The sequence below is a fragment of the Mesitornis unicolor genome, unplaced genomic scaffold, assembly GCF_000695765.1.
Source record: "Mesitornis unicolor isolate BGI_N332 unplaced genomic scaffold, ASM69576v1 scaffold10818, whole genome shotgun sequence".
NCBI classification, from domain to species: domain Eukaryota; kingdom Metazoa; phylum Chordata; class Aves; order Mesitornithiformes; family Mesitornithidae; genus Mesitornis; species Mesitornis unicolor.
Window position 1 is genome coordinate 12074 of NW_010202547.1, and position 27265 is coordinate 39338.

General features: G+C 43.8%; 1 protein-coding gene across 1 annotated transcript in view; it reads left to right on the top strand.

Moving 5' to 3' along the window:
- Positions 1 to 27265, top strand: part of LOC104545323 (histone deacetylase 4) — a gene marked incomplete at both ends in the record, with an annotated part of 44752 nt that overhangs the window by 8371 nt on the left and 9116 nt on the right. Inside the window, 8 exons of the mRNA XM_010190432.1 lie at positions 351 to 484; positions 7798 to 7918; positions 12805 to 12851; positions 21138 to 21245; positions 21795 to 21850; positions 22249 to 22336; positions 23630 to 23749; positions 25659 to 25756. Of these exons, the coding sequence (XP_010188734.1) occupies positions 351 to 484; positions 7798 to 7918; positions 12805 to 12851; positions 21138 to 21245; positions 21795 to 21850; positions 22249 to 22336; positions 23630 to 23749; positions 25659 to 25756 (772 nt within the window). The remainder of the gene's footprint in view (positions 1 to 350; positions 485 to 7797; positions 7919 to 12804; positions 12852 to 21137; positions 21246 to 21794; positions 21851 to 22248; positions 22337 to 23629; positions 23750 to 25658; positions 25757 to 27265) is intronic.

A 27265-nucleotide genomic window follows, 5' to 3' on the forward strand; every position in this document is an offset into this window, starting at 1 on the left:
CTACACCAATACCTCTGTACTCATGCCGATGCTTTCAGTTGTCACCTCCTTCTGTCACTCTCATGACTTCAGCCTGCAGAGATGTTGGTGGCTAATTTCTTTTCCAGTCCATTGAGGATTTCCAGAGGAAGGGATCATTGCACGTTTAGGGCTGTCTCAAAGCAGCATCTTGGATATTCATTTCTTAGAGCTCTGTGGCTCCTGGTAAAACACACAGTCTTTGTCTATAAGTGTGCAGTTGAATATGAAGTACTGTGGTAAAAACATAAAATGTTTTTTTCCATATATCCAGCAAAAATGTATTTTTTATTTTTTTTTAACTGAGCACAATTTTGTAACCTCTGCTGCAGGCCTTGTATATGACACCTTGATGCTGAAACACCAGTGTACCTGTGGAAACACCAACAGCCACCCGGAGCACGCGGGGAGGATCCAGAGCATCTGGTCCCGGCTCCAGGAGACAGGTCTCCGTGGCAAGTGTGAGGTAATAAAAATACCAGCAAAGGGGGGAGATGAGGTGGTGGGCCCGGGAGAAAGGGAGAACTTTGATTTTGTCTGGCTGATTTGACTGCTGGATTGTGAGCGTTTTGGGGGGCTGATTTCTGGTCTGGACAATAGCATATGTAGCGAGCCTGCAGCTCAGTCTGTTGATTGCTACCTGGATGTGCAAACTTTATATACTGCATTCTGGATTTAGGTTTTTATGGCTCCAGCTGTTGGTGATGTTTTTTGCCATATGTGGCCTGAATTTAATCCATTCCTAGATGGCTGTTTGTGCTTGCATGTGTGTATCTGTCAGGAGCACTTTTCTAGTGATCTGATTTCATTGCATTGTGATGACTGTTAGAAATTTTATGAAACACTGAAGAATGCTCTTGCCTGAAGTTGCAGTGAAGCTGCTTCTGTAATTTTTGGTCCTGTTCCCTATAAACTGGAAATCCCCACCGAGTGTTTGGTTTCGAAGCAGCCAAAGATAAGAGCAAGACATGAAGTAACAGTGTTGTTTGTTGTTACTCCAATGATAACAACGAAAGCCGTGGAGCAAAAAGTTTGTGTTTTTGTGGTTTAATAACTTTTTAAATGCTCTTTGATAAGCAGTGGTCAACCTATAGTAAAGATACTGTAAAAAGAATAAGGGTAGGAGAAAGTAACTAAGCACTATTCCATCACAAGAGGTTAAATTAATTGCGTTGAACATACATAATTTAAGAGCAAGGTAAGCTAATATAAAAGCTTTGATACTGAAATAAAAAGACTAATGATTAATAATTATTATTCATAGCTAATAGCAGTGGTAATAAATGAATTGCAGTGTGTGTTCATCAGTTCTTTGAGCATCTGAGGGGACTGACTCACACCGTAGATTTGAGTTATGCCAGCATCTGGATAGAAATATTTTCTTGGCCATCAGAAGAGACCTCCACGTGGTGGCAGCACCGCCATTGGCTAAAGTTCCCCGTCCTCCCCTTAACTTCTCGCTGAAGAGAGCAAGGAAGAATTTCCAACCTGCTTCTGTTTACGGAGCCCCATTTAATTGCATGTGGGGATTATTATTTGGGACCAAAAAAAAAAAAAGAAAAGAAAGTACCCCACCGCTCCTCCTGTTGAGCTCCTCTGTTTAGAAGCAAGGGTTCAATCGTGCAGTGCTAGTTGTCTTGCCTCTTAGGTTTGTGTTACAGATGTTCCGTAATGTGTGAAGTTCTTCACTGTATGATTCCACATTGTTTTCCTGCCTTTGATATTTTTGGTTGCCCTCATGATTGGAGTTGTTCTTGATGTCCACCTGTGTTTCTCTTCTGACCATTGGCGACATTCAGCCTCATCTTGACTCTTCCTTTTCCAGAAGACAATAAATACATGATATTAACTTTCTGCCTTAACTCCGGTGTTTCCTTCTCTGATGGCTTTCTTCAAGGTCTGACCTGCTGTTTCATGGTAACCAGCTGCTCTAGTTGCTATTGCTTCCCTCTCTAGTTAGCTTTCCTTTATCCCCACTGTCTCCTACTCCTACCCAGACCTGTGTTAAAGTTTCCTTCTTTATCTTAACCTTTCTCATGGGATTGACGGGCACAACCTTCTCCTGTTCCTCCGTTCTCCATCTCAACACCATGTTGACAGGGCTTTTTCTGGAGCTGTTAGTTCACTTTCCACTGTCATTGATGGATGTAATTCTTTTCCACATTGCAAAGCCATTTGGTCACTTCCCCTCAGAGGCTTTCTGAAGCTCCTCAGTTGGAATCTATCAGTGAGCAAAGTGGAGAGCATTATAGTGTGGACACATCAGTGGAGACTACCCTCACGTCACGTGCACTTGCATGGCAAGGGAACAGCTTTTTAGACACGAGTGATCTCTGCTGCTAGGTTGGAGCGTGGGGGTAAGTGGTCAGGATTGCCTGGGATGTCTCCTTACCACAAGAACAGGAATGCTGTAGTCTTAACATGTAGGAAGCTTTATTCTGTGGGACATGCTCCGTGATGGGACTGATTCAGAAGGCATTTCAGAGTCTGGCCTAATAATTACGATTACTTTTAATAATTATATTTTTTTTTTCGAATCCCTGTTGCCTATGCCAAAGCTGCATGTGGGACAGCATGAGCTATGCCCTCCATCCCCACCCACAGTAGTGTGTGATGTACAAAACTTTAGCAGAGCTCTTTATACAAGGATAGTGATGTAGCCTGTTATGTATCTACAATTTTTTAATGGATTATAACTGCTCCATCTGCATAGCAGCCCTACAGGCACTCGGAAAGAGGCAAATATTTTCGGAGTTAATACTAGGTCTGCAGCGAGTCAGCAGCAACACCTGGATTATAGCACTCGGACATTTGCTAGGCTGTACACTTCAATTTCTGCTGAGCTCCTGGTTTATTCTACATTGTTGGCTTTTTTGTTAGCTGGTCTTGCTGCCTGACACATCTGTGCACACTCAGTTTTCTTTTCACAGTTGTAGGTCTCTTGTCCTGTGCCTCAGATGTTAGGAGCCAGTTAAGTAAGCCCAAGGGCCTGATGTGAAAATCGTGATTATGTAATCTAATCCATTTCTTCCAACTCGTATTTGTAAAAGGACAGTTTGAACTTTGACATTGCTTTATCCTCACGTTCCCCTTCCTTCCTTAACAGTCCTTTGCTGTGGTCTGGGTGTGGGTATGGTTTGGTTGCAAGTGGTTGCTCGACACGGGTTAAAAACACAGCACCCTGCATAGTAAACAATCCCATACACACTGTGTGGGATCAGACAGGACTCTGCTGGATCCCTGTCCTCTTCCAGAAGGAGTTTAACAGCTCTCGTTTTTATCTGCGACTGCACACTGAAAATAAATCCCAGCTCTGCTTTCTCATGCAAGCTCAGACAATTCTTGGTTTCTTTCTCCTGGGAATGTTCGTTTGGTATTTCTGTTGTGCACATGCCCCGAGCCAGAAAAGGGCTCACAGATAAATATTTTTATCATGCATGCAAACAAATGCTTGCTTTGAAATTTCAGAAGAGAACTAAGTGAAAACCTGTTTTTATCAGGCAGCTGAGAGGCTCCTGGACAACCTGCCGAGTGCTGAGTCCCTACCATTTCTCTCGGAGACAATAGAAGAGATCCAGAAGGGGCACAAATACTTTTACAACAGGAAAAAAAAACCATGTCACTTCTCCCCCCACCTCTTATTTTCCAGCAGTGAAACAGAGATATCTATGCTAAAGTTGTCCAAAAACTGCTTTACATCCCACTGAGGGGAAAACATGTGCCAGATTTGTGGTGTGATGGGTATGAGTCTGGCAGAGCTGCGCAAGGTTAAAGATGACCCTTTGGAGTGAAAGCAGTTGTCCAAACTTAATGACAGCTGAGGTTTAGAGTATTACTTGTTTAATTAAGTTAGCTTTATAAAATACAGCAATTACTTTGGTGTATGTTCAGAATTTAAAAGCAACAATTATCCTAATTGAGGCAATCTCAATAAAAGACTCTACCCCCCAAAAGAAAACCTGCAATCACGGTATAAAGTAATCCTCCCAGGCCTCATCAAGAGCCTGAGGAAATCAGTGCATTTTGCTGCTTCAGAGGTAATCAAATCAGCAGGCTGCTCGACCAGGATAGGGAAGAACAAATTTCTCAACCAAGATCCTTCTCTAAGCAAGTCTTGGCAGCAATCCTGTGTTGTTTAAAGCATGAGGACTGTTAGCTGATGGTTAATTGCATCGGTGGAGGACTGACGTGAAAAACCAGACCCAGGGCTGGGCCATCTGTAAGAGCAGAGCCATGTCCAGGGCGTTCCTGGCACAGCATCGGGTGTGTGTCCAGCTGGAGATCAGCATGGGTCTGGATGGTGAAGCCTCTGAAGTCCTACTCTGTGCCCAAGGTTTTCCAGCACAAAGCACTGAAGGGCATGCGGGGAGGCGATGCCTGGGACGTAGGTCACTGCAGAGAAGCTTCATAGCTGCTTTCCTGACTTTTTGTGGCTTTTTTGAAGCTGCAGTTGGAACAAGATCTGGCTCACGGTCTCTCAAGATTCATACCCTCATTGAAATATCATGGGGTGAAAGGGTGAATGAAATGCAAACTAAAAGACTGGTGTGGGCTGTTTGTTTTTTGGTTGTTTTTTTTTAGATTGCAAAGGAAAAGCTGGCTCCAAGGAAATAGATGAAGAGTGCAGCAGGACATGTGTAACACTGTGGGAGAGGAGAGATGTTGTGATGTTGAGAAGGTCAGGTTTTGTGGAGAGAGAGGCATGAAGAAAATAGAGTAGAGACAAATAGTTTATCAGGGCTAGGAAGCCAGATCCTGATCTGGAAACCCAGGTTTCAGCAGCCACGAAGGAGGTTAGACAAGAGAGTGGGAGTTAGTATGGAGTAAGCAAGGTCAATAGGCAATGTGAAGCATCGAAGATAAAAACTTCATGACTTAACAGCTTTTAGAAAGTGAAGAACTGCTCAAATTAGAAGCATGGATGGCAGGCTGAGCCACAGACTGAAATACAAGTCGTGATGGGTCTGGAAACAGGAGCGAGGGATGCGTTGTGTTCTTCAGCTGTTTTTTGAGGGGTAGGTTGAATTCATTTTCTTGGTGTCTTTGTGTTAGAGCCAGGGACAAAGCTTGTGGCGTGTGATCTGGGAGATGAAAGTCACAGAAGCATCTCAAGCATAATCCTTTCTAATCAGGCAATGCTTGCTGTGATGTGTGTGATATAGATTTGTCTCAGTAAGGAGTAGCTTTTTCCTTGAATGTGTTTTCCTTATAACACAGAAGGAATTTCTCTGTGTGCTTATAGTTTCCATTCAGTTACGGATGTCACATGGAGGGAAGGGTGGCACTGATACCCTCCTAAAGAGCATGGAGCTTGGAGATCTTTGTAGGACAGCCCTTCCCCATCCTGGAGAGCTGAAGCCATTTGTATTCACAGAGGAGTTGGTGTGTTATTGCGAGGGGCTGCCGTTCTCCTGGTGCCTTCACCTGGTGCCAAGAAATAAAAAATGCTGTTTCTGTACATCCCCTAAATGTGGCAGCTGAAAATGGGTCAGTCCATCTTGTTCAAAGGAAAAGAGCTGGCAATATGGGTTAGAGGGAAGCTGTAAAAGCCTGTGAGGGGGGACTGAGGCAGGCTTGCCACGAATGAAAAAGGAAGACAGGATAAAAGTTCAAGGGGGATTTGCCAGAGATTTCCATCCCTTCTGGGTCTAGCATTTTTGTGATTATTGCCTCTTTAATGGGATGCTGTATTTTTGCCTCATCATTAACCTCAGGAAATGCTAGGTGGTAGAGCAGAGCACAGAGAGAATGAAACAGGAACTGGAGAGCAGAAATGCCAAAGTTAGGAGAGCGCACAAGTGCTCCTGCCGTGCTTTGATTTCTGCTGCCTTTATGCCTCAAATGGTTTTTACAAAACTATTTCCTGTGGACTTTGCAACATGTGATGGAGGTTTACGCTGAAGGTTTGAGATGAAAAAAATGCCTTGAGTTTGCTCTGCTTCAGAGGAGGAGGTCCTGGAGTCCCTGTGCCCCCAGTGTGCTGCGCCTTGGGACGCTCTGTCTGGGCCAGGCTGCAGCCCGAGGTGGATGCTGTGCAAAAGCCAGCAGAGCTTGGTGGGAAGTGCGGATGCCTTTGAAGCACCTTGTCTCCAGCGCACTCCTGCAAAGCCCACAGCACACGGCAGTGCTTTCTGAGCAGCAGCAGCTCTCAGGAGCGGGTAGCACAGTTTGACCTTCTCTTTGGAACAAGTTTTCCATTTGAAAGTCTCTGCTTTTTAGGAGTAGGGTTTCTTTTTTCCCCTCTTTTTTTTTTTTCCCTTCAAGCTATCCACTTTTTTTTTTCAGTTGTTCTCGTTAGAAACTCTGCTTCTCCAGGAAACGTGGAAGTCTTAAAAAAGCAACTGGCTTTGACAAAGCCAGAGTGAAGGCTGAACAGGAGATGTGTGCACTCCTGCATGGGTTCCACAGTGGAGTGCTTGTTGCTGAGGCTCGTGTCTTGGGTCACCCCGGGACCTCTACAAGAGGCTTTCAGATCATCCCAGTCTTTCGCTGTTAAATATTTTTATTTTAGTATTAGTTTTGCAGAGAGGAATAATCCTGTTGTGCCCTCTGTATGAAATAACCCCCAAAATGACATCCCCTTTTAAAGTGTTTTTGTCCAAATCATGACAAAAAATCATGAAGCAATTCTAGACATATGAAGTAATTCTTTAGCTTTGTTTTGTTTTGGAGGGGAGCGCATGCATGTTTCTGAAGCAGAGCAATCTTTATTTCTAAATAACTCCTTCCCCTCTCTCATAGCCACCTTTGGACTTACCTCCAACCTCAGCACTTTCTCAACTCACTGCTTATTTCCCCTGCCAACATTTTGGAGGTAGTCGCCAGCTCCCGGTTAAAAAAGGCAAGGTGTTTTTTTCTGCTGCCGGGAGTTGGTCGCCTTCTCGGGTATACCTGATATCCTGTCTGCCTGCTGGGGAGCGCTCCTGTGCGAGAGGCCATGGCTTGGTCCTTGAACGCCCAAGATTTAGCATCTCCAAGCAGCACTTCGTTCTAACAAACTTATTTCTCATTGCAAATGGGTGATGGCAACAAAAGATAAGCCCCAAAGTTTTGCTGGCCCCCTATGGCAAAAAAGAGGAAAAGATCTCCAGTTTGTAAAATGCGAAGCTGGATCCTGTTGACATCAGTGAAAGCTTTGCCATGATCTTCAGTGAAGCCCAAGTTTTGACTTTGGCGTGTGTCTGCCCTTCTGGGTTTCAGCTGGCAACAAAAGCAGGGCTGAACATATTTGCTGCAGTACTTGCAGCTCAACCTGTATCGTCCTATAAGAAAACAGTTTGCAACAGATGATATCTTGTGGGATTTCCGAGATGAGTTTTAGAGCAGAAAGTTTGTAACTGACCCTTAGTTGCTCGAAGGTTCAGTTTGGAAAGCAGTGTGTTTGTGAAAATTTTTTAGGTTAGCATAATAATCATGGTGGGCATGTCAGAGCGTGGTTTAGAGGGACGCATTTTCACCAGAGAATCATTTTCTAATGACTTATAACTGAAATAATGAATTTTCAGTGGTCGAGCAATACCTGTGTAATTTAGCAAGTGCTCTGTGATTAGTCTTTTTAAAACAAACATAAATAAATCTAAAGATGCCTTTATATGTCAAGCTAGTATTTTGAATAAGGGATTAAACCAAAATCTGTCTTAGAACATTTTTTCCACATAAGAGCCCATTTCAGATTTTGTTCATTGTCTTCATGGTTCGCTAAGTTAAAAAGAAAAGCTCTTTAATGAGAGTTAAGCAGTTAATCAGTGACTTCATCGCCCCTTTTCTTTCCTCTTTCAGTGCATTCGTGGAAGAAAAGCAACTCTAGAAGAGCTACAGACAGTTCACTCAGAAGCCCATACGCTGCTGTACGGCACAAACCCTCTGAACAGACAGAAATTGGACAGCAAGAAACTTCTAGGTACTGTTTCCTGGTGGGGGGTCCCCTTCCTGACCTCCCGCACCCCCGCTACTGTCCTCAGCCCTGACTCTGGCAGTCACTTAGTGGTACCAGTACGAAAGGTGGAACATGGTGCTCCCTCCATCCTCAGCTCTGGGCAGTTCCCAGGAGGGTTCTTCTCACCTCCATTCAGTGTCTGCTTGAGAGCAGTACATGATACATCTCCCTTACTTCAGGTAAATCTCTAAACCTTAACTAGGTGAAACGTCCTTTCTTTGATGTCTTCAAAACCTAAAAGGAGGCTTTCCTGAGGAAGAAAGGCAATTCAGACATTTTATTTTATCCTTGTACACTCTGCTCTGCGTGTTAGAAAGTTATCCATTGCTACGTAGGAACTGGAACACCCTACTAAAGAGCTGGATCTGCAGCACCCACCAGCTGCATGGACATCAACAAATAGCTGTCAGTTTTGTGTGGATAATCCACAAGAAAGATGTGGGGGCCTCTTAGATAGTCTTACATTTGTTTAATTTGGAGTAAGATTGTTTATCCCTTTCACTGGAGACTGGATCTTCCTGAAACAGGGCTGCATCTGCCTTAAAATATAGACATTTTCCCTGCAAAAAAACCTGGGGGGGTGTTTGTTCAGATAACTACCCCCCCCCAGCAACCAAACCACATTTATTTTAGCTCCTTACCTCTGTGGAGACGTCATCTTCTCTCTTTACTTTGTGCCTTTTTGCAGCAGTAGGTGATAGGCTGGAGGGGCACTCTGGGAAGTTCTCACATGGGGATCAGCAAAAAGCAGTTGAGAAAGTTTATTTTGGGATTAGCTTGACTTTAGATGATATAAAAAGAGGATTAACTTGATGGCCTGTATGATGTAGTAGTGGCAGCAAAAGAGCTGGAAAGATTTTGCAACATATTCAGTATGTACATTAGATCCCCAAAGAGGAAAGCTATTAGCCAGTTGTTCAAACATGCAACTAGCAATGTATTTATTGCTAACTTACCACCTCTTTAAAACCTGGAGGAATGAAAAGCGGACACCTCTGGCTGAATGATAGCGCAATTATAGTATGTAAAGTTTAAAGAATTTATGATGTCATATCCTTGGTAGTGTAAAACTCTGGCCTTGTGTGAGGTATATCCACCAGTGCAAAGAAACCACGTGTAAATCTTCCCCAGTAGATCTGAGAAGGCTCCTCATTTGCAGTTGCACCACCTCCACGCTGACTGATTTCTCTGCAAATTCTTGAACCACAGCACTGAGGAACATGTGTGAGGAGGTGTGTCCTCACTGTCTGCTGCAGTGGGATCCATGCAGTCCTCCAGCATCTGACCCATTGGCTTCACCAGCCTGGAGCAGACAGGGTTGGCATGCTCCCTCTGGCAGCTGTCATCATCTGCATGGTGGGGCTAAGCAGGCAGTGGGTCACCCTAACCCCTCTTCTTTAGGAGATGCTCCTTGCAAGATATGTTTTTGGGGTGGACTGTGATAACACTGAGTGTTTCCTGCTCATTCAGATGTCAGAGCCTCTTGAGATACTTTTCTGTTGCCTCTTTGACTCTTGGCACAGTCTGCATCAGTAGTTCCACGGCTACATGTGGAGATACAAACAGTTTATTTGGTTAGTATTGGGTTTGGGGATACCCGGGTTTTGCTGAACCATTCCTGGTGGAATGGATTGATGCCAGTCCCCGGCAGGGGGGTTGGACTAGATGATCTTTAAAGTCCCTTTCAACCCAAACCATTCCATAATTCTGTTTGTGGGTGTCAGACTAGAGCTTGGCTGGGGCTACCCCTGAGGCTTGGCTGCTGCCAAGCAGCTGTTCATAAACCTTCTGAGGCTGCAGTCACAGGCAGGAGGTCAGGTCCCCAGGATCTCAAGTGGGAAAGGCTTCCAGTAGCTCTTAGCTCAGACCTCGTTTCCTAAATCCACTCGGCACTTTTTTAACTACTAGCAGAAGGAGACTCTGCCAGATTGCAGGACTATCTTTGCCCATATAGCAGTGGACTGCTGCTTCCTACTGCCCGGCTGTTCTGCCATTGCCCGTGGAGCTGTGCATGCGCCACAGCTGGCACTGGCACTCACGGGAAACATTGAGTTTGGAGGAAGAGCAAACAGCTTCGTCTTTCAGCGTGACTGCCAGTCACCTCACAAGGCAGGAGAAAATAAGTTGATAGCTTGATGACCAGGGTTCCAGAGGGAAAAGCCAAAGAGCCAAGAGGAGTTAACCTGGCTGGGATGTCTGCATAGCATCCAGGGAGAAGTTCTCCTTTGAGAGCAGGGCAGGAAGGGCAATGCTGCCCCTAAAACAAGTTTCTTAACTTGATGGCTTCTACAGTGCTGGAACCTGAGGGAGGATAACAGCTGCTGATGTGCTGGGAGAACCTCCCTGAAAAGCCTCAGAGTGTGCATTTGTGTATAGAGGTGAACAAGCGTGTAAGCAGCCCTTTCTTCAGCCATCCTCTCCTGTTGAGAGTTTAAGAAGCTTTTAAATTTACAAAACATCTTTGGAGTATTCTTTTAAATATGTTAGAGGGTAAATGTATGGCAAACCAAAGCTTTGTGTGAGGCTTACATATGCAAATTTAAGTTTGTTAGATCTGAGTGTCTTGACGTGTGTACACACTGGTGGCTGAGTCTGTGTAGACTCTTTGCCTTTGATATGTCTATGAGGAAGAAAAAGCCTGAAAAATCTTAACCTAAAAGGAAGCACTTGTGAAGCTGGCAGATGAAAACATGAAATATTTCTTTTTAAGCTTCTGCAAATGATAAGGGGAATCGTAGAATCATTTTGTTGGAAAAGATCTTTAACATCACTGAGTCCAACCATAACCTGTCCGCTACTAAGCCATGTCTCTAAGCAGCTCATCTACCCATCTTTGAAATACCTCCCTGGATGGTGACTCCACCACTTCCCTGGGTAAGCCCATTCCAGTGCCTGATAACCCTTTCAGTGAAGAAATTTTTCCAAATATCCAATCTAAACCTCCCCTGGCATAAATTGAGGCCATTTCTCCTTATCCTATCTCTTGTTACTTGGGAGAAGAGACCAACTCCCGCATCGCTACAGCCTCTTTTCAGGTAGTTGTGGAGGGCCATAAGGTCTCCCCTTGGCCTCTTCTTCTTCAGGCTAAACAACCCCAGTTCCCTCAGTGACTTCTCATAAGGCTTGTGCTGCAGACCTCTCACCAGTTTCGTTGCTGTTCTCTGGACGTGCTCCAGTGCCTCAATGTCCTTTCATGTGACAGTTCTTTAGGAGAAAGCTGGAAGAGGGTAAATAGTTCAAGTGTTTCAGAATTGTCAGCAAGCATCACTGTAGCCCTGCTGATTACTTTTACTTCCGCAGTTGTCCTGTAGCTCGTTACTTGAGCCTTACTCCTTTCTCAAAGAGTACCCTTCTTTACACATGTAGAAGAGACTTGCAACAGAAGCCCACCACTGATGCTGAGGTTACTTTTCCTATAGGGCTTTGCTGTGTTTTATCAGGCAGATTTGAAGGTGGCAGGTTCAAGGCAGGTTGTACAACTCTACCTCTTGAAATGTTGCTAAAACCCTTGAAAGTCTGAGGATAAAAAATACCTCATTTGACAATGCAAAGCTTTGGAAGCTGTTGAACAAGTTTAAACCTAGGCAAATAAGGCTGCTTTTAATTTGTGAAGGGCAATCATAAATTGTTGTCAAGAAGATAAATATCGAAATAATGTGTGGATTAGCAGTGAAAGATGTGACAGGACGTCTGAGGCAGGATGATCTAAGAACTTTCATGTGGATCTAATCAAAGAGTGAATCTTGCTGTGCACGCAGATTAAGAATATGGATGCATTAACTCTGCTTCCAGTCGCAGGGGTAACGTATGTGTCTGCAAGGCGTTTGACACCAGCGTGGTCCTCAGTAATGCCTGTCTGCCATCGTGGCTCATTCACGCTCTACAAAGCAGGTAGTTAGCATTTAAGGGAATTTATTCTTTCAGTGTAGACATGATGAGAAGAAGAACCTGATTTGGTAGGAGGAAAAAACCTCAACCCAGTTTAGTTCACTGTTAGCTTCCATTAACTTTAAATAAGTCTCGGGCCAGTTAATATCAGACAACATACTCCAGATCTTTTACAGTGCCTCCATGCACAGATTTCCTTCTCCCCATTTGCCTGTGATGCACAGACACATGTACAAGCCACGCATGTATGGTGACGATGCATAAAAGACAGCGCGTTCTTGTTTCAGTATATGGTTTGTAAACCTGCAGAATTTTGAATGGAGGATAATTTGCTTATATTATTATTATTCAAGCCCAGAAAGTGATGTTACAATTCTTACAGAGGCAAAATTAGCCATACAGATGGTTTTCTCCATTTTTCTCAAACTCTTAACGTTTGGTTTGCTCTTTCAGTGAAAACACGTGTTCTCTTTGCTTGCCACCAGTTTATTTTCTGTCTTCCTCTTTTATGAAGCTCATGCACTCCAAAGTTTTCTACTAACTCTGCAGATGACTGATAATTAGGGTGTTTTTATGATTTCCTGCAGTTGAAAGGGGTTAAAATGTTCATCTGAGAAGACATGCTGAGCAGTTGTTGGTAATGCCTGTCATTTATAGTCGGTATGACTGCTTGAAATGTAGGACAGCACACAAACCTTGCATAAAAATAAGTGATTTATAGAAGGCTTTTATATTGGAAAGGCTTTTGAACAAGCCCAAGTGTGTACATAGGGTATGTACGCATTCTATTGTAGCAGGGTTGGCTGTGTGTTTTCTGAAAATTGCAAGAAAACCCCGCTCTGTTACCGTGTTTGGAAAGATTGTAGCGTTACCATAAAATTGGACCAAAATCTGGTGAACTTTGACTTTTTGACTTACAGGGTCCGGTTTTGTTTTGTTTTTGTTTCTGTTTTTTTCTACAGGTTCTTTAACGTCGATGTTTGTCAGGCTTCCTTGCGGTGGTGTCGGGGTGAGTACTCCCTTTAATGTATAAATAATGTCCTGTTTGTTCTCTCAGCCCCATTGGTAACAAAAAATCGTTGCCTTGCATTCCAGCAAGTGGGTAATTGCAACCAGATGTTCCCCATAAACAGGGTCTGCCTGGGGTGCGGGGTTGCAGTGACAGCCTCACGTGCCGTTCTTCAAAAGCAGCGTGAAGATTTTTTAAACTGTTTTGGAGCGCTGAAGTGTGTGTGACATTCCTGGGCATGTTTCATCTCTGGCTTTTAGAAGGAGAAACCTCATTTCCCAGGCAGTGATGTTGAATGGCTTAGAGGTTGCTACATTTGAAAGCAAATCCTTGAATCCAAAAATGCTTTCTACGTAGAAAGCAGGATGTGCTTTTCATGCCGCTCGTGCTGCAGAGGTGTTTCATCTCCAGTATTTGTACCTCGGAGCTGCCTGCCTCCTTGGGCAGGTGGAAAACCTTTTATTTTCTTTATTAATAAAATAGTGCTGTTGAAGTACAATATTTGGGAAGTTCCTGTAAATAGGAAGTTGCTGTATTTGTGTCTGGGCTGCGTTACTGTCCTCGAAGGAGATGTCTTGCAGGAGGATTGAGGTCTTTCAGTATTTGGCATCTTTCATTTCTCAAGCTGCAGGATGATCACAAGTGAGTTCTGAAGGAGGTGACTAAAACACCCCACAGAATCACGGAAAAGCTGAACATTAGTTTTTAATCTGTCAAGATTCCATATAATAAAAATATTTTTTTTGTTGTTGTTTGTTCTTCTAAGGCTGAAAAAGCCCAAATACCGTTCCAATACCTCGTGTTGAAGGTTTGTGTTGTTTTTTCCCTTTGAAGCCTGAAAATTCGAAAGTTTCCCTTTCAAGTCAGACTTTGTGCTCTAAAGTTTCTGTGAAGGGTGACAGTACAGAAAATCTCAGAGAACAGGAAGGGAAAAGAATGAGAAGAGACAATAAAAGGCATTGTGTTTGAAAATTCACAGTGGTAGTTCTTATGCATAATTGTAGCTCGTGAGGTTGAATTTAGAGGTCTGGATTCTGTTATGGAAATGAAACAAAATTGTTTTCTTCCTGAGTCTTTGCAAAATCGCTGCTTTGAAAATTATCCATCAAGAAGGAAAAAAAAAAAGGAATAATCGGCGTTTATTCGTACCACCACCACTGAGCATTTGTAGAGATATTTTATTTTGTATTGTAAATATGCTGCAGTCTCCTAATTCATGGCAAATTTTTGGCTAGAGTTTAAAAGGTTTGGATTTACTCTGCCCTGCAGTCAGGCATGCCATTCAAAGCAAAAATTATCATTTGCAAATGAAGACTGAATGGTAACAAGTAGAGACAGTGCCTGAGCCTAGCGTGGTCCCAGAAGTCTTGCATTAAATCCTAAATCAAGCCAGGAAATGCCACAGTGCTGGTATTATCAGTACACACAATAAAGATAGCGTTTGCAGTTAATGTGCTGGTCGGTTGTCTCCACAGACCCTTAAATATTAAGTAAAACATTCGCTGACTTTAGTACAGTGCTTTAGCAATTTCAACAGATATTTTCATGTTTTCTAGGAGAACCTTTTTAAACCCAGTAATTTACTAGTAATCAACTATGTGATAGATTTTTTGTAAAAAATGGATTTCTGTTGTTTTGCTTGGTTTTCCTTCCCCGCTTACCTCAGGTTTCAGTGCCGACTATTTGTGTACATCTGCACCTTTCACAGCTGATGCAGAAAAACGCAGTCCTCACTGCTTTTGGGATGCATTTCTAATTAGTATATAGACCCCAGCTATATGTTTGTGAGGAAAATGAGGCCATGGTACAGAATGATTTGCCATAGCATTTCAATTGCTTTTCACTTGTACGTGCTTTGGATGGGTTTAAGCATAGACCGTCTCCAGTGATCTCACGAGATCCTTTCAATCCCACTTCCTTACTGTCTTTCGAAGTGTGAGATTTGTCTAGAAAGCTGGCTTAGCAGCGTGGTATGTTTACTGAAGAAATAGAGGGGAAACTTTAGTCTTTGTTAGCGTGCCAGTTCTGAGACACGTTGCTCTTGATTTGATTTGCTATGGGAAACTGTTGGAAGAAGCCTCCATAGTTGGATCTTATCTGGGGCCACAGAGCACGCCTTTCAGTAGCAGATGAAAACCAAATTATTTTCTGCACCAAAGAGGATGACAAGACGTTTTTGAGATCCGTGTAATGTTTTGGGTTTTTTCTTCTGAGGAAATGAGAAATAAAAGATTTTTAAAAATCAGAGCCTAGGGTAAAAGCATCAGTTAGAAAGAATTTTCATATGAGAGGAAGTGTAATGTAAGTCTGAGAAGTTTTGGCATGTGAATGCTGCTGCGAGATTGAGTGCTTGTTATGGTATAATGAAATTATTTCAAATTATTCAAGCAAGAGAGCTTAAGAGTTGTTTTTCAGGCCATTTTCAGGCTGTAAGTTGGCCGTGTAGTTTTTTTGAGTGATGGGGTTTTATTTAGACTCTCTCCTGTTAGAGATTGCCAGGTTGGCAGAACATTACTCATCACTGAGCGGTAATCAATCTGTTTTATCTTTTTCTTACAAGTGGAGAAGGTTGTGGAGAGACAGCCCTGGTGCTTTAAGAAGTTTGTATGGGCTCCAGTCACTTCACACTGATGAATATTTTCCTGATGGTGAAGGACATGAGGTCCGCATGGTAATCAGAGCACCTGTAGGACATAACCTCAAATTACCAATGGTTTGTGGCCCAGCTTTGAAGAAGAAGGGATTTACTTCAGCAGAGCTTTTATTTTCTCTGACTTTGTCACTCAATAAGTGCAGTCTAGGGGATGCTTCATGGATCTTTGCAGTCAGCTCACAATGATGCTGGACAGCTTTCCAGCTGGCTGACTACTTCATAAGGAGGCTTTGCCCTGGAGACCTTGATCCTGGTCTGCCAAGTGCTTTCCAGGTTGGGCAAACACAAGCATAGTGCCAAAAAAAAAAGGAAAGGGGGAGGAAAAAAAAGCTTTCACAAATTAGTAGTATAAGATGGGACTGGTTCTCTTTTGTATTTATTAGTGGTTAGAAGATGGGAAATAGTGGTCAGAACTATAATCCCTCAGAATCTGGGTGTTCACTGACATGTTGCAATGCAAGACATGGGTGATAAGCAAGTTACTCCTTTGCTGATGGTGTTTAATTAATTTAAGGTCAGCAAAGCAAAAGCTTGCCCGCAAAGAAATGTGGATAATGACATGATAATGAGAAACAAGTAATGTAGTAGCAATATGGCACATTCGGTTCAGTGTTAGATGCAAAATAATGCCTGTGGGCAGGAGGGGGATCGGCCTGGAGAAGGTGAAAGTTGAATGATTGTTGTTCCTTGTAATTCAGGAGCGGAAGATGTCAGAGAAAATTGTGCCTGGAAAGCTTGAAACCAAGTTCTTTTTCTGCAAACAGTTAAACAAGACAGTTCTCTTCCATAGGGGACGTTATGTTGGTTAAAATAATAGATGGTTCTGAAAGGCAATGTAGAGCAGTTTTATGAGGGAGAAGCCCATGAAGAGCTGTTAAGTGCCAAGAAGAAGGATGGAATCTGGAGCCTGGGGAACCGCGAGTTGTTCTTACCAGCAATTGAGACAAAGTTGAAGACCGAAGGAACAGGAAAAAGTTTAGAGCAAATTGCTTCATTGTGTAACACCTTTCAACCTCTCTGCTGAAAATCTAGGTGACAGTTTCTCAAAATCAATGAGAAAAAGGGTAATTTTGTTCCCCGGTTCTTGGAAGCTCTTGCTGATTTATTTTCTTTTTTCCTCATCGGTTTGCTTTGTACGAAGAAGCCTTCACATCACCGTAGCTGACGCTAACAAACCTCTTCCCATCTGCAGACATCTGATCATAGCAGGGAAGAAAGAAAGCACAGAAGCACTTCTATCAACAGATGTGAGCTCTGATTTAAACAGCAGCAATTTATGCCTGCTGATCTTAGCAGCATCTGCGAGTGCAGTATGCAGTATTTTTACTGAGGACATTACCTTCACTTTTCTGCAGCACACGCTTTTTTCTTAATGTATGACTTACATGCACCAGAGCATCACATAATCCAGGATAATTAGAAGAAAGTTTTGGAGAAAGGCATTGGAGCTTTGAAAATCTGCAAAACAGTTCCAGCATACTTACATCCAAATTCTTCAAAACACTCAAAGACTTGATCTTATGATAGCTAACAACTTTGTTTTCTTTCGTGTGTAGTATTTTTTTCCATTCACATTCTAAAAATATCTGAAGATACAGGGCTTTAAAAAACTTTCGTAATGTTTTTGATCTCTTCCAGAATATGTTAGTCTATTTTTGGCTGTAAGGTCTTGATGAGAGCATATAAAAATCCTCACCTGTGCGAGCAATGTACGTTACCGCAGTGCAGAGACAACGAAAAGGACTTCCCTGGAATGCAAATGAGAAGGGACTAATTAGCAAGTCTTAGAAGAACAAAACATGAGCACGGTTATTGAATCAGTGCTCTACAGCAGTAGGAGACGTGGTCAGGTAAAGACAGCTCGCTGGCAGCACGGACAGTGCGTGCTGCTGTCACGTAAGCATGGTGTGGAGCAGTGATGAGGGAAGAGCAGAACTCCTTCACTCCCCTCTGCTCTGCAGAGGCTGGAGCTGCCGTGCAACTTGTTTCTACCCATACCAATGTTTAATTTCTTATCTGTATAGCTCTTCAGCTAAAGAAAAGATGAGAATAATGAAACCTTTTATGAGACTCTCCTCATTTCATTCTTAAATAGCCACAGCGTATTATACAATGTGAGTAGGATCCTCATCATGTGTATTAATAAAGGCTTCAAGTTATAAGGAAGGAAAAACTTTAAAGTTTTACCCTGAAACATTTTAGACATTCCCCATAGAAGAGAGCCTGCACCAAACTGTTGACCCTTCCTCTTCTGTGTTCCCTCATCGTTTTTCAATAACAGTACATCACTACATGCTGCGAATGGTAAGAGCCTGCAGCAGGTCCCAGGCACTGAAGTCCCTCTCCCCACCTCTAAAGCCCTCTCCTGTGGGCTCACCGAGTAGAAATGACAGCTTCTTTATTGGAATGAGCAAGGGATTAATATTACTCAAGAAGATGAGTGTGCTGACCAGGAGAACCGCTTCTCATCGAGCAGCGGCAGATGTGGAAGACTCAGTATCTCTGATGCAGTTGTATCCTCCAGCTTGGGAGAAAAAAGAGAAATACACTCCCTTGGATCAACAAAAGGCAAGAAATATGCTTCCTCTCTCCGTAAAGTCCTTCCAGATGGTAAGGCTTGATGTGCTGTCCCAGCAACAACTCCTGTGATGGCAGCTACATCAAAGAGCTCATAGGCAGGGAAAGCCAAATAGCGTCTCGCTTATAATGAACTTTAAAATTCAGGAATGACGGAGAGGTCAACAGCAGCCTGTGCACCAAACAGCAGCAGCTTCAGAGCTGGAGAGCAGTCCAGCTCAGGGCCACATTAATAACATTTTCCACCATTTCCATGGCAGAGTCTACGCGCCCCTGCTGCAGAGCACTGATGGCTTCAGTGGGACTGTTCAAACACTTACAGTCACACAGATGATGAAGTGCTGCCTCCAAGTAGGACCCAGTGGTCTCCAGACATCCATTCCGGGGAAGGTGGCGGAGTGTTAAATCCTTATCTCAGAGAGGCTTGCAGGCGGGATGGGGCAGTGGAGAGCTACAAGTGGGTGATAGTGGATATCTCTGGATCCAGTCCTCCTCCTGCTGGGGAGCTGAGTGTGAGGGCATGGCATGGCCCCTGAAGTAGGCTTCTGAAGCACAGATGGAATGCTGTTTTGTAAATACCTGATTTCTTTCTGCAGAAATAATAACTCTTTAAAACCGCTTTGTCTTGCCCTCCTCATTCTTCTTGAGATGCTGCCAACACTAGCCTGGTTTCTGCAGGCGTCAAAGAGCCTGAACATGGCAGTGCTTGGCTCAGGCACTGGTGATTTCTACGTACTGTATGGGGAAGGCTGGCACAAACAGATGTCTGAGGAGATCCAAGAATCTGCTGGTCCTTTAGGTAATGCCATGCTTAGAACACGTGAAATTTGGTTTTCTGTATTCCCATTCCTCAGGTGCCTCATGATGAATGAAGATGGCCCTCTGCAGTTCTGCATTCATAGAACAGGCCTAGTGCTTGCTGTGGAAGGGCCAGGAGAGAATGTCTTAGCTACTGGTGCCCTGTAGCGTTTTCTTTCAAGACCAAGAAAGATGGGTTAGATATGCTCAAAGATGGGTTAGATATGCTCGGTCCAGACTGCATGGTGCAGCTGTATGTCACTTGAGCAAAGTGTGACCAGGGGCACTGAGGTGGTTGGCTTTTAGCAAAAGGCAGTTTCTCTGCTGTTTAAATCATGAGTGTGTCCCAGTTGCAGGTGGTGGATGAAACTGCTGGTTTCCCCCAGGGAATGTAGTAGTGTCATCCTGATTGCTAAGCAGTCTGACCACCCCATAGTGTTTTTGCAGGACTGCTGATGAGGAGCCCAAAGATGGACCCTCCTAGAGAGCTAACACACTGGTCAGTGGGGAGGAGAAGCAGCTTGGTCTTCTTCCTGCCTTGCTAAGGGCTTTTGGAGGGACATCATCAGATCAGTCCTGTCTCCTGCACTAGGGCAGGACTGGTCCAGGACTCCTGGAGGTATCATGCATAACTCGGACTCCATCGTACTTCTATTCCCATGTTACTGCCCAAATTTATGGAGGTCCAGGGAGCCATCATACCACAAACAGTCACTGTAGGGCTTTTCCACCGATCAGTGGCTTTCCCCAGAGTGTAAAACTGCACTTACTGGCAGCATTACCACAGTAACATAGCTTTTTGGTATTCTCCGAGTGCTTTGTTGGTTTACTGTGACTTCAAAAGCATCCTTGGGGCAGATGCTGCCAGAAGCCATCCCTGATAACAGGCCTGTGACGATTTCCACCAACTTTAGCACACCCATGAAGGAGATGGATCAATCTCGTGTGGGGCAACTTGCCTCACCCCACAGCTCAGTGAGCAGACTGGATGCCAGACAAAACAAATAATATCTTTTATTTCCTTCTCCTTTGCAATTCCATAAATACACTCAACACAGAGTAAAATGTGAAAAAACAGCTGGTGATCCTTTCTGCAGAGAAATGTTGCATTTATCCTACGATGTTGCCGGGATGGGACAGTGTCGGCGGTCTGGCTTTTGCAAAAGCTGTGACTGGCAAGAAGCAAACAAGCTTGGCTTTCATCACTATGTACAAGACGGCCGGGGGTGCAGTGGAGGAGATCCAGAGCTTCAGCCTGCAAACAGCCCCCCCGGGAGCCGTCCTTCCCCCTCTGCTCTCTGCAGAGTTGCTGGCTGAATGGCAGTAAAAAAAAAAAATGAACAGGCGTTTCATTGCATGTCTGCAAGCTAATCTTGTCTTCGGATGGTTTTTTGGGGATGAATGTGGTAAAAGCCAACACTTTGCACTTTTTGTTTAAATTAGGATGTGATCTCGTATAGTAATGATATGGGGATGTCTGCAGAATGCCTTGCCTTTGGCTTTTTGCATATTTTCAGAAGAAAATATAAAGGATGGTGGTCCTGTCAAATATTTAGTGTTGAAGTACATGTCTGTAGTTAGCAACTAGATGTTGAAGCTCTGTTGTTAGCTTTGATGAGACAGGGTTGATCTTATCCCTGGTTCCCCAGGGAAGCTGCTGTCAGCACAACCTTACCCTGGCAGTCCTGGGCAGGCATCTTTTAAATATCCATTATTAAACATCCTTTATTGTGTGTTTTCGGGTTTTTAAATTTATTTTATGGAATCATTGAATGATTTCATAAACCTTTTTTATTTCATCTGGGATCAGTTTCCTCCAGTAATTAAAGAGAAATACCTATACCGTGCTGTTGGTAGGAGCATTGGTAGGTGACACCTGCAAATTTACAGTGCTTGAGATGCTGAATTTGCTTCTGTGTTACGGCACTGAGCCTCTAGCATTGCAGAGCTGTTGCAAGTGGTCATCTCTTGAGGGTCATTTGGTTGGATGGACACTCAGTAGCAAAGATGTTACAGTCATTGGTGAGGTCCCAGTCCTGATACTGCCAAGATCAGTTCTGCAATGTAATGCATTTGAAATTAATGCCTTTAAAGTTAATGTATAAATATCCATTAAATGCATAAATGTGCTTTTGATTCATTTAATAGATATATTTATGCATTTAATAGATATTAATAGCTTCTACATGAAACATGGGTCTCTGTTTCCTGACTGGGCTCATTGCTCCTAAACGTGATTCCTGTGTGTTTTCCGCTAGGTGGACAGTGACACAATTTGGAATGAGGTTCACTCATCTGGTGCCGCTCGCCTGGCCGTGGGCTGTGTCATTGAGCTCGTGTTCAAAGTAGCCACAGGAGAACTGAAGGTTGGTATGAAAAGCACCTTTGGCTTTGGTACAGGCTCTCTCTGGGCCTTGGCTCAGAGCTGTGTTGTTCAGGAGGTCCAGTTAGCTTTGTTTTAATGGTACCATCTGGCTGCAGTCGTAAAAATCTTTGAGGATATCAGCAAGTGAACAGCAGACTCCTGGTAAATGTTCTTATGCACCGATTAAAAAGGAAGAAACCAGAGCAGTAAGTGAAGTCACTGTTCCAGTGTTACCTGAGGGTCTTGCTGTTGCCTTCAGCTGGGCCAGCCCGTTTGCTGTTTCAGTGACCTCATGCAGAGTAATTTTTTTTTTGAATGGAAGGAAATGCTGTACCAACCAGTTTCCATAAAATTAATATAGACTACTTCCCCCCTGCCTCCTAAACAAGGGAGAACATCATCCACTGCCATGGTCCTGTGAGAAAACCATCATGAACAACTGCATACTTCCAAAGCAGAATTAACACTTCTGGCTTCAACCTCGGCATCTGTCTTTGTGTAATAAACCTTTCCTGTCTCACTTACTCATATTCTTATTTTTTGTGTGTAGAATGGATTTGCTGTTGTTCGGCCTCCAGGTCACCATGCAGAAGAGAGCACACCCATGTAAGTATGTGTATGTGCTTTACCAGCTTGCTTCGTTGTTCATCTGTTGTGTGATGGGAAATCAGAAAAGTAGATTGTTAGGTTGTTCTTGTAGAATATCTTGCTTATTGATGTGCAAAACACTATTATATTCATTGCTCCCAGTAATTCTCTAGAAGAGGGCGTAGTGGTTTTGAAATCATTCCCCACTTCCAGAGAGATCATAAGACACCTGCTGTGTGGCTATATTATGTCTGTAATTTAACACACGTGCATCTTCCAGGGAGGACAGAAGACTGAAAGCAGAAGAAATTTCTTCCCACTGTGTTATACCTAGATGATAGATGCATTAGGACCAGAGAAGCCTATCAGTAACACCTCTCCTTTTCCTCTTGTCTCTCCCCTCTCATCACCTCCAGGGGTTTCTGCTATTTTAACTCCGTGGCAATCGCAGCCAAGCTGCTCCAGCAAAGACTGAATGTTAGCAAAATCCTTATAGTGGACTGGGTGAGTAAAAACCAGTTCTTCCCCTTCAGGAGAGCAGGTGGAAATTGTTGTTTTTTGTTGTTGTTGCAAGGGCAACCATGGATTTGTAAGCAAAATAAGGTTGCCTGGGGTCTGCAAGCCAAAATTAGTTTTTTAAAGGCTTTTTTATTAATATTGTTAAAGTGTCTTAATAAAAAATATTTCTTAAAGGGTCCGTAGTTTTCAAAATAAAATCGTAATTAATAAGTAGTTGCTTCTAAAACAAGCCCGTAACACAGTCTCAAGGATGGGTAACTGCAAACCATGCTCTCTTGTTTGTTTTGATTTGTTTTTTTTTTCCTGAAGTTATTTGACCTTAACTGTTACGATCCATCCCAGCTTTCTTTTCAAGATGTGAAGACTGCTTACTGAGAGGGATGGGCTGTCTGGCACGGCTCGACCAGCAGTCTGGATGGTCTCAGTGTCCTGCCTCTGGGCCAGCACAGCCTCCATGTGAGGGGGCAGGCAGTCAAAAGCGATCTCTAAATTGGAACAAGGCAGTGAAATACTCTGCAGACAGCACAGCGGAGCTGAGAAAGAGCTTGTTTGGGATTTCGCAATGACGATGTATAGCTTTGAAAATGTGCCTGATGGATTTTTATAGATGTGAAAATGTATTTATGTGGCTGTGAAGGCATTTGAGTTGCTGGGTAGCAGCCAAGAGTTTTGATTAGATTGCCACAAATCTTCCATGGGCAAGGCCCACAAGTTAAAATGGATGTATCTGTCTTTTTGACCTATTGGATGGAGAAATTTTTCCTCAGTTCCCATCAACTTTTTCATGTTGAGAAGGGGCATTTTGAATGCTTGTCCTGTTACAGACTGTGTTTCTGCACCAAGTAGCAATGCAGTAGGGGATCTGGGCAGCGGGTTTGTGTCCTTTAACCTTGTTGAGTCCAACACAACTTTGCTGGACACTTGTATCAGTGGTCACCCCACAGACCAAGTAGAGATGCAGATTTTGGGCAACTAATGTAGTCTCCATCCCTCAAGATTGGGAACGAATCCAGTTCTCTCCATCCAAGTCAATTGATCCTGTCCTCAGCTTTGGTATATACTTGGGAATGTGTTTAACCCCATTTATCCTGTTTGTTGAATGGGGAGTGTGCAAAGTGGGTTACTCTCATTTGCGAAAACCTGCTTCAGCTAGATCAGAGAAAGTGCAGAAAACGAAGCACAACAGCAAAGAAAAGCCTTCTGAATCCCAACTTGTTGGCTTGAATCTGCATTTTTGCTAAGGTACTAACCTCCCTAATGCAATCTCTGTCCCCGAAGGATGTTCACCACGGGAATGGTACTCAGCAAGCTTTCTACAATGATCCTAATGTTCTTTATATTTCACTACATCGCTATGATGACGGGAACTTCTTTCCAGGCAGTGGTGCACCCGATGAGGTAAGAGAGTGGATCAGCAGAGCATCCGTCCGTGTCCAATAGGACCTGCCTCGGGGCTGTGATTCAGGTGCTCATCCAAAATCGCTTCAAGGCAAGGCTTGGAGAGAAGCTCCTGCCACTGCTCCCACGCTCGTGCTTGTTAGTGCCCTTCTGGGGCCATTGTGCATTTGGTGCCTTCTCAGCCAAGTCCTAACAGCCGTGGGCTTTGTGTCCTGCCTCGTGAGCTGGCAGGAAAGCGTGTGCCTTGGCTAACGAGCAGAAAATGAGTCAATGCAATTAGGATCTCCAGCCCTTATGGGACAACCTGTTCCAGAGGAGCCCTTTGCCAGCTGTCCCAGCACTCTGTGTACTTTTCAGGACTTCCTCCTCATAGGCAGAAATTGTTTCTTAGATGCAGGAGGAACAGGTTGTCCATGGTTGTGCCACCAGCACTTGGGTTTCGTGGCATGGCCTTGGAGCCTAGCCATCCCCTACTTCTCCTGGCCCTGCCAAGGCACCGCTCGCCGACACTGCTGCTTTTCTATCGCATGGCCCCGAGACAGTGGGATTCTAGCACTGGTCACTGATGCTGCTGGACCAAATCCACCGGTTCCTGGTGGTGTCTTCAGAGTCTGCAGCAGAAGAGCTGGGCCAAGGAAGGGTGAAGACCTTTCTCCCTGAGCTCTGGATGGATGCTCCTACATCTGTTGCATCCTTCCTTTCCCTCTAGGTTGGCAGGAAATACTGTCCTTCAAGAGTGATTTATTGAAGGAAAATTATATTAAATACTTAGTTTTGTGTACTCCGAGGCACTCCAGATTATATGAAAACTCCTGGAGTTCTTACCCTGTGAATTTTACATTTTCCCATTCAGCAAACACTGATGTTGCTATTTTAGTTTCTGAGGAAACTTAAACGTGATGTGATACTGCTTCGTTACCCTGTTGTGCACTATCATTGTAATGAATAAGCAGCAACCCTTTGCGTCAGGCTTGATTTCTGCTTCAGGATACACAAAGGTCTCAGAATTACTTTTTTGTTGACCTTTTAATAATCTAGTAATCTGTTTTACAAAATATCTGGTATTGTAAGGAAGCACTAGACTATACCATCCACTCCATACTCCTGTTTTCATGTGCAGAGACCTACAAACCCACAAAACCCAAACTATGTGTGTAGGAGCTCAGAGCCCTGTGCGGAGCTGCTGACACCCAGTGGCAGCAGATGCTGCCCCGCTCCCTTGTTGTCCCCAGGGACCCACACTCAGGCAGCCGTGAGTCTCCGATTAATGAAGGGACTGACCACAGGCTTTTGGGTTTCAGTGAGGATGAGGAAAACATGGCCCTGCTTTTTGCAAATGAATTACTGGAAACCCCTGGTTGATTTTTTTGTTTTTCACCTTTCTCATATATTTGCAGTCAGTGCAGATGGGGATGTTTGAAGTACACGCAAGGATGGGGATATACTCATGTTTACCACCCACGTGTCACTCAAGCAGCAAAACTCTCTTCACTGGGAATCATATTTTTCCCCAGCAGAGGGGGAGCTCGCTCTGATTAAAACTGTGGGTTTTTTCCCCCAGTTGCGACTGTTAATGAAATATAAAATATGTTTCTGAATAAAGCTGAAAACTAATTAAGGCAAAGTATTGCATGTAACACACTCTTCAACAAAAGGGAGGAGGATCCACTTGGTGATGAGGTGGTTTTAGAGTGATCAGCAGTCAAACACTGCAGGCCTACAGCTCCCATAGAGATCACAGCATGGAGGAGCTTTTTTTCACTCTAGAGGGAAAAATTAATCTCGCTTACCTCCAAGCTATTGAATTGAAATCCATATTCAACTGGAAGATTACTAAGACAGCAGAGATGTGTTGCCACTGTTCGCTGTTTCTGTATGTGTAATTGAGAGGACTGTCTCTCTTTTTCAGGTTGGCACAGGAGCAGGAGTTGGTTTCAATGTTAACATGGCCTTTACTGGTGGCCTTGATCCACCGATGGGAGACACAGAATACTTAACTGCTTTCAGGTAATACTGAAGTTTTCCTCTGACAAATGTATTTTTCACCTAAACTGGGTTTCTTTTTCATTGGGCAGTCCTCCTTAATCTTGAGTTTCTCTCTTGCTAAGTTTAGAAATGCAAGACTGGCATCTCATTGCACTTACTTTTAGAGTGCCATACTAAAAATAAAGGTGAATTAAGTAAGCAGGATTTTACTGGCCATAGGAAGCGTGCCTGTTACATTAGGAGCTTGACATACTCACTGCTCAGTACTGGTTGCTGAATGAGTGTAAAACGCCTACTGATATTAATAAGCTCTTCTGGTTTTGGCTGCAAATCTTTTTACCTCTTTGGAGTGAGTATTTTTATGAATAAACCCACCTGGATTGGGAGAGTAGCTTAGAAAAGTGTTTTAATAAGGCAGGGAGTGCAGCTGCCCCAAGACTCGAGACATCATTGCTGTGCTGCAGACCATGGTCCCCGACTTCTGGGCAAGTTGGCCACGCAGTCCCTCCTCTGCAAGAGCTGTGCTCACAACTCCCACTCCAGCTCACTCCAAAGTGTACCTAGTAAAGGGACATGGGCTTGTTTTGATAAGCTTTAGATTTTATTGTTATTCACCCAAAATATCAAATATGCCTGTTCCAACCAACTGGAAATGGAAGTGACTGAACTGTTGGGTTTGTGCTTTTCTTACTGGGTTGCAGTTTCTGCCCAGAAGCAGAATGTTGTGTGTTGTGCATAGAAATATAGCCATCTCTTTAAGGGTTTCTCATCACTCACTGTCAGAGTGTGAATGAAGGTAAGCAGAGCTGTGGAATTGAGTTAATGTGTTGCTGGGATATCCTCCTTGATGAGCAGTAATAGTAATGCCAGATCATAGAATGGTTTGGGTTGGAAGGGACCGTTAAAGATCAACCCCTAAGATACAAACCACTGTCCTGGGTTGTATAAGCATATTCAAGTGTGCTCCGAAGAACTGGTGTTGTCTGAGTCTCCAAACAGAGCAGAGGATGAAGCCACTTGTTGACGCACTTGTTCGTGTCCTGCTAGTGCTACTGTCCTGCTCACACAAGCACATGATACCTGGAGATCACAGGGACGTTTCTGCAGGGAATTATTTGATCCGATTACTATTACTTTCCTCCTACTATCAGCATCATCATCAGAAGTCCATGAAGCCAAACACATTAGCTGCTCCACGGTCATGCACACCCACGTTGTTGTGTCTCTGAGCTGTGTCACTGCAGGAGTATGGGTTGAACATCCATCTCACTGCTTGGAGCAGCTAAAGGGGAAAATACCCCATTAAGGCGATTGTACGTCATTGGTATTTTGGGGACTTGCTGCAAGCCTGGAGTGATGCATTTGTCTCCCAGAGCTGCAGAGAATGGGAAAAGGAAGGTAGTAAAATTAACTATGGAAGCTACAGAAGAGCAGGATGAAACAAAGGCAGATCTTTGGGTAGAGGAGAACTTGTGAGTAATGCAGTAGTGAATAGAGGCCAGTGTGAGACCACACTTTCCTTTCTGACAC